General features: G+C 38.7%; 2 protein-coding genes and 1 pseudogene across 2 annotated transcripts; all 3 read left to right on the top strand.

The window, feature by feature from the left end:
• The first annotated feature begins 358 nt into the window (after positions 1 to 358).
• Positions 359 to 1,313, top strand: LOC137716161 (glycine-rich protein 5-like). The gene has a single exon (XM_068455568.1). It carries the CDS (start codon positions 459 to 461, stop codon positions 975 to 977), a length of 519 nt encoding a protein of 172 aa, XP_068311669.1. The 5' UTR covers positions 359 to 458; the 3' UTR covers positions 978 to 1,313.
• A 333-nt stretch (positions 1,314 to 1,646) lies between these two features.
• On the top strand, positions 1,647 to 5,335 carry LOC137714155 (uncharacterized). The gene is made up of 4 exons (XM_068453435.1): positions 1,647 to 1,856; positions 2,287 to 2,379; positions 4,236 to 4,555; positions 4,634 to 5,335. The coding sequence occupies exons 3-4, from the start codon at positions 4,241 to 4,243 to the stop codon at positions 4,979 to 4,981; spliced, it is 663 nt and encodes a 220-aa protein (XP_068309536.1). The 5' UTR covers positions 1,647 to 1,856; positions 2,287 to 2,379; positions 4,236 to 4,240; the 3' UTR covers positions 4,982 to 5,335.
• A 1,986-nt stretch (positions 5,336 to 7,321) lies between these two features.
• LOC137714206 (dihydrolipoyllysine-residue succinyltransferase component of 2-oxoglutarate dehydrogenase complex 2, mitochondrial-like) lies at positions 7,322 to 11,971 on the top strand (annotated as a pseudogene).
• The last annotated feature ends 1,367 nt before the right edge of the window (positions 11,972 to 13,338 follow it).

The following is a 13,338-nucleotide window of genomic DNA, read 5'->3' as shown; positions in this document are numbered from 1 at the left end:
GGAATGCAAGTGGCAAGAGCTAGCAATCAAAGTGAAGATCCAACAAGAGTAGTCACGGTTGAAGAAAATTTCAGTGTATATGGAACAGAAAATGGTATAGCACGTTCCATATTATAAATAAAAAGACGTTAAAATATACATAAAAGTTTGACATATCAACCCCATATGATCACATGGTACACATAAAAATTTCTCTCAAGGTCGAGTGGGGCATGCATGTTGCATCCAGTAGAGGCAGAAGGTTTTCTTTTTCAAAGACGTACAGTTGGGGTTTGCATGCATTAACTGTCCCGGCACGGTTTTGTAGATGAGAAGATGGTCCAAAATTTAAGACCAAACCCTACTACAATCTCCACTCTCGCCATCTTATCCTTCACATCCATGTCTATATATAATTTTCTCCCTCAATCCCCCGCTTCACAACCAAAAGTCACTTAATTAGCAACTACATCCGAACTATGGCTAATTATAAGATGACTTCTTCTTCTAAGCTTCTTCTTCTTACGCTTATCGGTGCTTTCGTTTTCTCTACTGGTGCAAGGAAGCTCGGCAGTGAAAAGGGTTCCTTTGAGGATCAGAAAAACTTTTTTCACCGTGGTGGTGGTGGACTAGGCGGTGGAGGTGGTGGTGGTCTTGGAGGTGGAGGAGGTTTAGGAGGCGGTGCTGGTGCTGGTGGTGGTTTCGGTGGTGGTGCTGGAGCTGGAGCTGGTGGCGGACTTGGCGGAGGTGGTGGACTTGGTGGCGGTGGCGGTGGAGGATTGGGCGGAGGTGGCGGTGGAGGAGTAGGTGGTGGATCAGGTTTTGGTGGGGGAGCCGGTGGTGGGTTTGGAGCCGGTGGTGGTCTTGGGGGTGGAGCTGGAGGAGGTGGCGGAGGAGGATTCGGTGGTGGTGGTGGAGGAGGACTTGGGGGAGGAGCTGGGGGAGGTTTCGGTGGAGGAGCTGGAGCTGGCGGTGGGCTTGGAGGTGGATTGCCTTGAAGACGTACGTGTGCATGAATAATCTACGATTCATTTCTCCATGCACTTCCAAATCAATTATATATCAATCTTGAATTAGTAATTTAGTGCGTACTGTTGAACTCTCTCTGGCTCTATGAGTATGTTAAGGAAAGTCTTCTTGTTTTGTGTCTACTGTAATGTGTACCATCGTTGCTTTAGCAACCAAGTATTTTAATCCTGAGGACTTTGTTCATGTTCGAACCCTAATTTGTTGAAGACACAAAGCTGATCTTCGTATGATTGTTAATTACCCAATTGTGCTTATGTATCCACGCATGTGTTACAGTGTTATTATAAGAAACTTTTATCTGCTCATGATCTCCAGCCGAAGCTAAGCTCTTTCTTTTAATAAAGTCCAACAATATCTTTGAATGTTGTAAAGGAAAAAGCAGTATCGATCTTTGTAGACTTAGTTATAACTTCTTATTATTCAATACGGGCGCGCTTGGTACGTGGGATGGGACGGAACGGAGTGGGACAGACATGTTCCGTCCCATGTTTGGTGCGCTAAGGGCGCGTTTGGTACGTGGGATGGGACGGACGGGTTCCGTCCCATGTTTGGTGCGCTAAATTATGTGGAACGCGCTGTCCCAAGGAACGAAAATGGGTTAAATTTTCGTTTCACCTCCCTGCCTGGAACGGGTCGTTCCGTCCTGTGGAACACAAAAATCATGAAATTTTAAGACAAAAATACCCCTTAGCTTTTTCAATATTCACGCCATCTAAATCATACAAGAAACCCTAACTATCATCTTCTCTTCTCTGCCGCTGTGAACTTCTTCATCCCTGCATCTCCCCTTCGCAACCTTCCTCCTCATCCTCTTATCCGTGAATTTCAGCTCTGCATCTCCATTCCAGGTTCGATCTGATTGTGATTGTGTAGCCTCTCGGTCTCTCTTTCCTTGTATTTTGTAGTACTTTTTGTTTCTCTCTTGGTTTGGTGTTTGCTGTTGCTTTGAGTATCTACGTAGCTTTCAGTCCTCGTACCACTTTCTGGAGGCTCGCAGTCAGAAACCCTACCCACTTCGACTGATTGAAACTAAACCCCATACCATCCATGTGACAACTGTTGAAACTAAACCCCATACTCTTACAAATCCTCCAATCTTAACTTTAATTAATTTTGATGTAAATTTGAAGTGGCATTATTAGTCTTTTCTGATTTGCTTGTTTCGATTTCATTAACACCCAGTTCCTAATTTTGTTGAATTTCTTTGTATTTTGTAGTGCTTCAATTTCTTTGTATTCTTTTCTGATTTGCTTGTTTTGATTTCTTTGTATTTTGTAGTGCTTCGATCTTCCCAATACTGCATCTGTAACCAAAGATCTGCCTCTGTTTATCTGATTCCACTCCCCCTATTGAGCAGTACTGCATTCAGAGGTATCTCTCTATCTGGATTCATTTTTTCAGTGTTCAAGTTTCGATTTTTATGTGCTGAAATCTATAAATATGATGTCTTTGGGTTCTGTTGGATTGGATTGGGTTACATGTTTTGGATTTTCCTCTGTTGGATTGGGTTCTCTGTTGGATTTTCCTCTGTTGGTTCATTGTTGCTCAAAATATAGTCATTTTATATCTAGTTTTCTGTACATTGAACTTCTAAATGTTAAACAAAAAACACAGTGACTATTTTAATTGAACAAAGAATCGTAGTGCTCGATTTTGATTCCCCTCACCAATGTATATGATTGTTGAGGATAATTGCTTGGCTTAGAAGTTTTTGATTTCTAGGAAGGGGAAAAAGCTAGAGTTTCATGGGGGGAGAGAGAAACAGGAGAGCAGGGGTGGAAGAGAAAAATGGCTAGGGTCTTTTGTACTAATTTTTTATTGTTATTTTTATTTATTTGAGGTTTTGTGATAAGGGAGGTTGTCACATCCCAGCCCGGGCGGGACCACGCTTCCGCTGCATAACTCTGATACCAAATTGTGACATCCCACATCGCCCAGGGGAGTGATCCTTAAATGTATATTCCCATTCCTACCTAGCACGAGGCCTTTTGAGAGCTCACTGGCTTCGGGTTCCATGGGAACTTCGAAGTTAAGCGAGTAGCGCGCGAGAGCATTCCCAACCGGTAAGATAGACTTGTACCTAGTATTCTTCCTTACCTTTGTTGGCTAACAACTAAAATTTATTATCAACTAATATAGGTACATACTATTTGGTTGATTCCGGATATACGAATGGTGAGGGTTTTTTGGCACCGTATAGAGGCACTAAATACCATTTGCAAGAGTGGGAAGACAATTCACGTGCACCTAGGAATCATGAAGAATATTTTAATATGAAACACTCACGTGCTAGGAATGTCATTGAGAGATGTTTTGGCCTCCTCAAAAGACGTTGGGCTATCTTGTGAAGTCGTTCCTACTATCTAATCAAGATTCAGGGACGAATGATCACCATATATAGTTTACTTCATAATTTTATCAGAATGTATATGACGGTTGATCCTGAGGAAAATGCACGACTTGCATTTGATGAATTGCCTATAAGGGAAGATTTACCAGAAGTATTAGCCTACATTGAAACCGTTGGGTCAAGCTAGACATGGACTCAATGAAGGGATGATCTTGCAAGAGAAATATATGATGAGTGGAGAGGAATGAGAGCTTGAAAATTGGTTGACACGGTAGTTGTTGTAATTGTCTTTTATTGTTTGATGACATTTTACTGAGATGATTGCTAGAATTGTTTTTTATTGTTTGAAGACTATTGAGATGTTTGTTTTTTATTTATCAAATTATCAGCAAGAAAAAAAATACTAACAATAAAGTAAAAGACAGAGAATAAACATTTAGCAAAATAACTTGCAGCAAACTGATTGCAATGACCTTTTCATTTCTTCATATTGTAGAATCAAGCATATGAATATAAAAGACAAAAAAACGCTATATACAATGGTCTTTTCATTTCTTCGTTTTAGTCCCTTCTTACTTGCCGTAAGTTGTCTTACTAGCTAATATTGATGTTGCACCTATTGATGCAGCATCACTGATGTTGCACCTACTGATATTGCATCAGTGATGCTGCATATGAAACCAAAGAGTTGCAATACTGCCCAAAACAACAATGAAAAACAAACATATATATTGTTCACTGGATTACCTTTTCCACTAGGAAGTAATTTAGCTTTGTAAAAAGCTATAGGCAGATATTAACTTAATTGCATCATGTTTTCTCCACTAACAATATGTTTCTTTGTTTTACATATGTAATATTATGGCTTCTTTGATAGATTATATGGCCACCTCACGTAATTGGACTGATCATGACGAGGATGTACTGCTTACCATCCTCAAGGAGATGGTAGTTGATGGTGTTAGGTGTGAGACCGGCAGTTTTAAGGCTGATACATTTGTAATGGTTGCCACCAAGATGAGGGAGATGATTTCGGGCATTAATATAGAGCCAAAGCATATACAAAACAAGCTGAAGCGTCTAAAAGAAAAGTATTCATCTGCATATGACATGATGAATACCTCTGGATTTGGTTGGGATGACGAAAAAAAATGTGTTGTTGTGGATAGTGATGATGTACTTCAGCTGTGGGTGAAGGTACATTTTGTTTCTTATTCTTTTTCAATTAGTTGCTTTAAAAGTCATAACTTTGATTTCTTTGGGTTCTTATTGTAGAAACATCCTAATGCATCTTACAAACCAAATAAGCCATTTCCGTTGTATCTACGCTTGTGTACGGTGTTTGGGAGAGACCAAGCCACGAGTAGTATGGCTGAATCAGCAGCAGATGTAATCGAAAACATGAGATTGGAAAATGAGGATGGCGATGAGACATTCGAGATGCCTCTGACTTCACCTACCCCATCTCCCTCTATTGGTTCGTCCAGTGCATCTCAACCTATTAGGAAGAGGAAGAGGAATAAGAATGATGCTGATGCAAATATTGGAGCTGTTATCTGTGAAGGTTGGGATAAAGCTGTCACTGAAATGAAGAATTTGGGTGAAAGTTTTACTTTGAGATAAGCAAAAGCCAAGTTACCTTCTCATCTTCAGGCCATGGGTCTCCCATATGATCAGGTGTTGAGAATTTCAATGAAATTAGTGAAAGATGTTGATATGATGAGTATCTGGTGTACACTGGATGACTCTCACAAAGAGCTGCTCCTTGTTTGGTCATAAGGATAATCGTTCTTATTAGGTCAGGGGCGGCCGGCCCAGGGGTTACCCGCGATTGGTAATGGCATAACCAGAAGAGGGGTAGGGGGACAAGGTTACGCGCTGGGTTCGAGTGGTGAAAGCTGAAAGATAAACTTCGAAAAGTACGATCTCTCTCTGGTATCCCACCTCTATCTGTCCCTAGTTGTTCGCAGGTGAATGAGAAACTGGTAATCCAAGTCGGAAGTCCTCAATAGGCAACGGTCCTCACCTCATCACTAAATATAGATTCTACGGTGAGCGAATCAAGTCATTTTAGAACGACTCTAGATTTCATTAAAATGTATATGGATGACATCTGAGCATTAGGGGGTTTAGTAAGACATTATCTTCCTTTTTTTTTTTTTTTTTTTTTTTTTTTTTGAAGTTAGGACGAATGTTTAATTTGGGAATATTTCATGTTTATTGCTTTAGCAAGATAATATCATTAAACTTATATATTTGTCATCCTTGCATGACAACCAATGCCATAGACATCAAATTGTCTCACAGCTCAACTTATAATATACATATTGTTTGACACAATTTGTATTTCAATGTGATGACGAAGAGATGAAAGCAGATTGTGTCAAAGATTCCAACATAGTCATTGCATCAACGGTTGTTCTACCACGCCAACCTCTTCATATGTAATTCATCACATATACATAACCATATACATATTGTGGCTACACTACCATGTGCCAAGTGCCAAGCCAATGGCATGCTCTCACCCTATTATTTTTTTTAAATCACATAAAATTAATTGACGTATTATCCCACTAAATTAATTATATGAGCAACAAAGTACAAATACATGTCTCTTGTTTTCTATCATACATGGTACGAAATATGAACACATCCAAGTATAGTGTACAAAATATATCATAGATAAGCAGCAGCAAGAAGAAGAAGGAAAAAAAAAAAAATGTTCCGTCCCGTCCCAAACATTGTACCAAACAACAAACGAAACAGGGGTAAGTTAGTCATTTTAATGTTTTGGTTCCGTTTCGTCCTGCGCTTACCAAACGCAAAATAGAACAACTCTCTCATTCTGTCCTGCGCATACCAAACATCACATGGAACCACTATTTCGTCCCGTCCTGTCCCGTCCCATCCCGTCATGTTCCGTCCCGTCTGCCTACCAAACGGCCCCTAATAGATTGAGATAAGTTAACGTGGTTTATGTAATGGAGCTATCCATTAGAAATTTGTATACTATGGAAGATTTGTCTCGTGGTATAATATGGGTGGACGACTGATATGTCTCATTTTTATAGTTCATTAATGAGTTTAGTGAAATTTTGACACCCATAAATCTCTCACTATCGATGCTCTCACTCATTAGCATTGTTTGTTTATGAGTAATATTACACTTACCATTTATTTGTACCAACTTTCTAATAGAGGTATGACCCATCAACGCATACCGGTTCTATCTCTAATAGAGAGATAGTACAAATGATGGTATAAATAGATGATAAAAATAGCATTTGTGTTTGTTTATAGATTGGAAGATGATAAACATACACCTTTTTTAGCGTCTCATATATCTCTACTTGGTCATTTTGGTTGTTTCCATTTGATTTGTGCAATCATATGACTATAAATAAAGAGGGTTGTGTGAAAACCTCTATTTAGTCATATTGGTCCTTACCCTCAAATTTTGTCAAATCATTTTGGACCATTGTTTGTAAAATTGAGGGTATTTTGGTCCTTTAATGACATAATATTTCACGAAATGATAGAAAAATGATTGATGGTGAACAAACTCTGAGACCACATTTATTGATTTCAAATCTCATGGACCAAAGTGAGTAGTTATGCAAATCTCAGAAACCATTTAGATTAAAAAATCCTGCATATTATGATATGTAAAGTATCGATTGAATATCTAATACATCAAAAAAAATCTCCCACCCAAAACCGAACCAACCCAAACCACGGACGCCAATAATATACAAAAAGAGCAAGACGTGTAGCTTACACATCTTGGCGCCGCGTTCTTTCTGCGTGTGAATGAGAGTGACATTTATAATGGTATTAAAAACTCTACGTTCTGAAATCTTCATTCCATTTGTATAAACTTCACGTAAACCCTCAACCCTCAACCCTCAACCTCGGGGAGAGAGAGAGAGAGAGAGAGAGAGAGTGATCGAAACGGTGACGATGCTTGGCGTTCTAAGGCGAAGAGTCGTTTCCGGAGGCTCCTCTGCTTCGGTAAACAACCCAATACCACGTATTTTTTCTTGTATATTTTTTTAAATGAATTTGAAATATATATTTCGTAGATTATTCTGAAAGCTTTATTTCTGTTGTTTGTCTCAGATTTTGGGGCACTCACTGCTGTCAATCCGACCTGTTGCAAAATCGGAGGTTCTTTCTCTACTACTTTGGATTTCCCCCTCTTTTTTCTATTAAAAAAAATTCAAATGTATATTGTGTTCTTCTGTGATGTTACACAAAGTGCATGCTTATGTTTACTATAAATTGGATTTGGTTTTGCTAGCTTCTATCAACGTCGAATTCGGAAGTGTGGGTTTACTTTTAATGTGTATTATGTGGTATGTTTATTGCATTTTTTGATTTCCACGCACGTGGGCACAGATTTTACTTCAACCCAAAGAAGGATTAGACCGTATTCGAAACCTTTCTCACCTCATTTTTGCAGGTATGTTTTTCTGAAAGATGGATTACTTTTTACATATGGTTTTGTTTTGTTTTGTATCTCAATCAATATATCGGTGTGATTGATACATGTTTTCTTGTTACAGGTTCCTCGCCTTGTAGCAGGACAACGAGGTTAGTGACCGCATTATGTTGTTTCTGTCTATTCTGTCTAACTGGATAATTACTAGCTAGTGTCTTGTGAATTGACGGTAATGTTATCCTATTGTACATTGTGTTCTGCATTCACAAAAGAGATTTGTTCTGCATTCCAGTCGGATTGTGTACACTGCTTATGTAGACAATGTAATTATGTATCTGTATGCGTAAATGATTGATAATGTATGAAGCAAGTAAGTGCTCTTTAAGGTGAAAACCTCTCTTTCTCACGCTGCATCTGTTTGAAGTTTATGGTGCATTTGTTCTCAATCCTGGTTTTCTAATGACTGAGTGACAACATAACCGTTTGGTTGCGAATTAGGTTTGGAGCATCTCTATATTCATCTCCAGTCTCTTTTTGTCACCTTGGTCCTGAATTGTAAACCGAGATGTCAAATTCACTTCATTAACATGAAACAAAATTTAGTGAAGAACTAAGACAAAGTTATTTTTCCCCTTTGTATTTGAGTTTATTATGAATTCGTGTTTCCTTTGCTCTAGTTCAATTTCTTTATTCTAAAAAGAAAAGGAAGGAAATTGTCATGGCTTGAGTGTTTCTCAGGAATGTCGGTGGCTACATTCTGCCAGAGCCTATCAGGCAAATGTGGAGCAGGCCCTTTTCTTCCATCGATTTAACTCACTCGAATTTATAATTGTCTGCATGCTGTTTATTGTTCAAGGATGCATGCTTGCTTTATGTTTAAAGTAGTAGGCTATAATACTTGTCATTGTCATTTAATTTTCCTTCTACTACTTTTTTATAAAAATATTGTCGTCAGATTTATTTGAATGGGGAGTCACTGAACAAATTAGGTTCATTATAACAGACACCGTTGTGAATCTAAATTGGCAACACTACGGTTGTATTGCATATGTTCTGTTCTCTGTTAATTTTATGCATCTAATATGCAGTGACCTAAATAAGGAGAAATGTCAATGGTTAATCTAGTATGGAGAACACTCGTTAATATAGTCGTCCTGTTCATATGTTCACTTAGAAACAGGAAAAAGAATCACTTCAAATATTTAATCTCTATCAAACATGCGCACACACAGACTGACATTCACAAACAATTAGAGCGTTGGCGAGCTTGGGAGTGAGAAAGAATCTGGGTCCTCTTACGAGTTCAACCCTATGAGTGCTCTCCGAAACTGGATCAATAAGGGGCAATACCTGTAGGAGTGAACAAACATCCTGGAGTAAGTTATTTTAAAATGGTACTCTTCAAACTTTACACAATTTATGACACTTTGAAAAGGATTAGGATTGATAATTTACACCGGTGCCTTTATAGTAAAAAGGAGCCTTTGAAATATGCATTGTGCTCAGAGTATTTTAGTTCCTGTGAGGAAATTAATGTCTTTGGTATCTCGTCTCTCTCTCTCTCTCGGGTGAGGTTTAACTTTTGGCTTCCATGCGATGCAGGGGATATGGTTGATGCCTTCGTCCCTTTTATGGGTGAATCTATCACTGATGGCACTTGGGCGAAATTCTTGAAGATTATGCTCAGCCACTTCTTATATTCTGTCTAATATACATAGTGCTGAATGTTCTTGGGTCTGATTCTATGACTTATTATGCCCTTTTTGGAGGCAGAGCCTGGTGATAGGGTTGCAGTTGACGAACCAATTGCTCAAGTTGAAACAGATAAGATTCTATAATAAAGTCCTATTTGAATGTTAATATAGTTTTCCACAGTTGCAAAAGGGATTGGTAACCCCTAATTGACAGGAACCATGAGTAGGATTTTAATTCTGTGATTATTTTTCAACAGGTGACGATTGATGTTACTAGTCCTGAATCCGGTGTGATCCAAAAGGTATAGATTTTAGTCCCATTAACTTTGATGCTCTTTCATATGAGTGCATTGGTTGCTAATGTTTTAGTTCACCCTGTGTGTTTACTTTAATTGTTGGCAGTTTGTGGCCAATGAAGGGGATACTGTCGAACCAGGCACCAAGATTGCTGTTATCTCAAAGTCCGGTGAAGGTGCAGACCATGTCAGTCCATCTGAGAAGACATCGGAGATAGCTCTTGCTCAACCATCTCCCCCTGTTGAAAAGATTGTCAAGAAGAAAAAACCTAAAGTTGAAACTACACCTGTTACTGAAAAGCGTAAAACTCCCTCCTCGCCACCTCCTAAATCCTCTGCCAGAGAACCTCAGCTTTACTCTAAGGAAAGGGAAAGACGAGTAAGTCTTCTATGGTTGCTTATATTATGTTCATTTTTAGCATATTTTAAAATATAAAATGAAAATCCTCTGCAAGATTTCATAAGGCTATTTTGATTTTCTGCTTGTAATCATTTAAAACCGCATCATTGAAGATTCCAATGACAAGGCTTCGGAGGCGGGTTAGTATAAGATTGAAGGACTCACAGAACACATTCGCAATGCTGACAACATTCAATGAAGTTGATATGTGAGTTCAAAAATATTATTCTTCAGCATTCATCATGTTTTTTTTTTTTCTTCCAGCTCTTGGATTAATTCACCGGCTTTTGGCATGCCCCATCTTGAATAAATTGACTGTAGTTTTCTTTAGATGCTATTGCATGTATTTTCTTCAGTGTGGCTGGTTAGCGGAATTCAATCTGTGCCTTTCCAGTTTTATCAGGGATTGTATATGTGCATCTTCTTTTCTTCCCTCACTGGTTTGCTGCTTGTGGCAGGACCAATTTGATGAAGCTTCGTTCTGAGTGCAAGGATGCATTTGTTGAGAAGCACGGAGTCAAGTTGGGGCTTATGTCTGGATTTATCAAAGTACGCCGTACATAATACATGTAGAATTGCTAATATGAAAGACGGAATAATATGTTGCGTGCATATCTATATTCTGTACCCATATCTGTATTTGTTTTCTATTAACAGGCTGCCGTCAGTGGTCTCCAAAACCAGCCTACTATTAATGCAGTCATTGATGGGGACGATATCATATCATATACAGAGATTACATAGATATAAGTATAGCCGTTGGCACTCCAAAGGTTTGGCCATGATTCTTTTGATTTATATACCTTCCATCTTGACAATTTGCAAACATAGATGTCAAAATAGCAACTTTTATGTGAAACTAAAAATTTTACCCCTCTTTGATTTCGGCATTTGCATTTGCAACTTCGGTCGGTTTAACAGTCTTCTAAATCCGTAAGATCCCATCCAGAAATCTATTTTTTAGATTTTTAAGAGTGAAAATGTGGTATTCCTTCTACAAACCATGTCACATAAGCTCAGGGTTTGTGACGGTATTCTTGTTGTTTCATCTGTTTGACCGTGTAATTTAGCATGCAGTGCGACATATGATTGTTGACAAACTATTTCGTTTTAATACCTCAGAAGTTGTAACCTTTGTGTAAATATACATGTTTTTCATGGTTATTATGTTCTGGAAAGAGTGGAAACATAGTAGCTGATCGTACCTGTAAAATAAGATTGCATTTTAATTGCTTCTTTTTAAGTTTTTCAATTTGTTTTCTTGCAGGGCCTTGTTGTGCCAGTTATCCGCAATGCTGATAAAATGAATTTTGCTGAGATAGAGAAGGAGATCAACGCCCTCGCAAAGAAAGCAAACGATGGATCTATATCGATCGACGAGATGGCTGGAGGTACATTTACAATATCCAATGGTGGAGTTTATGGAAGCCTTCTAAGTACCCCCATCATCAACCCCCTTCAGGTTTGGTGCTTCTCTGACACGATTAACTTGGACTTTTATTATCTTGTTTGAACAACTGGAACTTCTTATTCTGGGTAGACACCAACGTTGGAAACGTAATCTCACAAAAGCGATTTTTTTGGCAGTCGGCAATCTTGAGCATGCACTCAATAGTTAACCGTCCAATGGTTGTCGGAGGCAACATTGTCCCGCGGCCGATGATGTACGTTGCTCTTACCTATGACCATAGGCTCATTGATGGAAGAGAGGCAGTTTACTTCTTGCGTCGTATTAAAGATGTTGTGGAGGACCCTCGGAGGCTTCTCCTCGACATATGAAGCCCCCCATCAGCAGTGGTACGTGATTTGATTCGGGTTTTTGGAAAAAATCTGATATACTACAGGAAACATAAATACGTAAGGCACCATTTTTGATAGGATTTTGATCTGTTAACTGAGATCCTAGGTGAGTTGTTCAATTGAGGCTTGTCAGGTTGCGTTTTCTAATTCTAATAGTTGATCGACCCTGTTTTCTACATGTTTTGAGCTATTGTGAATCTTATATGGTAGGAATTATTTCCAAGGAACAACATTTATTTAGAACTACAAACCTTTTTGTAGAATATATCTTATTGTCGAAAGACATTATATCCTTATCAATTCTTGGATTCTATTTTGGTTGATGATTCGAATGGTTTATTTTGATGATCTCTCTAACATTGTCATTGTTATTTGTTTTTGCTTTGCAAAGTCCGAGTAAGGAGATTGACCCGTTTAGAAAAATCTTTATCTAAATGGATTCTTATTTTTTTTTTTTTTTTTTTTTTTTTTTTTCTTTTAATGAGGATTAGTTGTGAGACCCATCATACACTGAATTTCAACGATTTGAACTGTCAATTTTTCTAAGTCTTTATTTATAGATCCTCCTTGCAAAATGAGTAGTCAAACCCAGGACGATGCTTATCCTTTCCAATCCAATGTAATCCAAAATTTTCTTGTGATCCAAATTCGATCATATATTCATAGTCATGAAACATGAACTTGTGAATCTCAACTTGTGATCCAGTCGGATCATAGATTGATTTGTATTGATTACCAACAATTATAATATTCTCGTATTTCTTGAGCTGCATTTAGGAAAACCAAAACCACTCTCCAGACCAAAATTCCCAAAAATCATCCCATTTTTCGGTTCCCAGGCAGCTCCTGGTGAACGAACTGAATCTAACATCCACTAAAACTGATTTAGAACCAGCCAGAAAAATAAAATGGTAACCATTTCGGATTCGAATTTGGTGCAAGAGAAGAGTTGTATGCAATAATGGAGATTGTCTCTGACAGAGCAGAAATGCACAAGAATATTTAGGATCCGGAGCGTCCATTCTGCCCCTCACGCTCTCTGCCAGCCTCCTCTACATTTCCGTCACCAGGATTCTGTTGGTGATGAACAAAATCCACCTTCCCCGCTTCCTCTTTTGGGGACCATGATCGAGAAGTTCCCTTCCCGCATGGAGCCAGCCATGTGGTGGCCGGACGAGCTAGAGGCTAAACATGAAAAGGTAGGCGAGGAGGCGGCGGAGAGGAAGGGATGGGATGAGAAGTTGGAGGAGGAAATGAAGGGGGTGTTGGGCATGGTGAGAGAAATGGACGGTGCGGAAACGAGGGATCATTTCGAAAAGGAGAGTAGCATTTTTCATAAAACACAA

The sequence above is a fragment of the Pyrus communis genome, chromosome 14 (assembly GCF_963583255.1).
Source record: "Pyrus communis chromosome 14, drPyrComm1.1, whole genome shotgun sequence".
Classification (NCBI taxonomy): domain Eukaryota; kingdom Viridiplantae; phylum Streptophyta; class Magnoliopsida; order Rosales; family Rosaceae; genus Pyrus; species Pyrus communis.
The sequence above is the reverse complement of the archived record's forward strand: the minus strand, read 5'-3'. Positions and strand labels throughout refer to the sequence as shown.

Coding starts and splice junctions, on each gene's coding strand:
- LOC137716161 (XM_068455568.1), top strand. CDS start 459: ATGGCTAATTATAAGATGACTTCTTCTTCTAAGCTTCTTCTTCTTACG.
- LOC137714155 (XM_068453435.1), top strand. CDS start 4,241: ATGGCCACCTCACGTAATTGGACTGATCATGACGAGGATGTACTGCTT. Junction 4,556..4,633: donor TACTTCAGCTGTGGGTGAAG/GTACATTTTGTT, acceptor TTCTTATTGTAG/AAACATCCTAATGCATCTTA.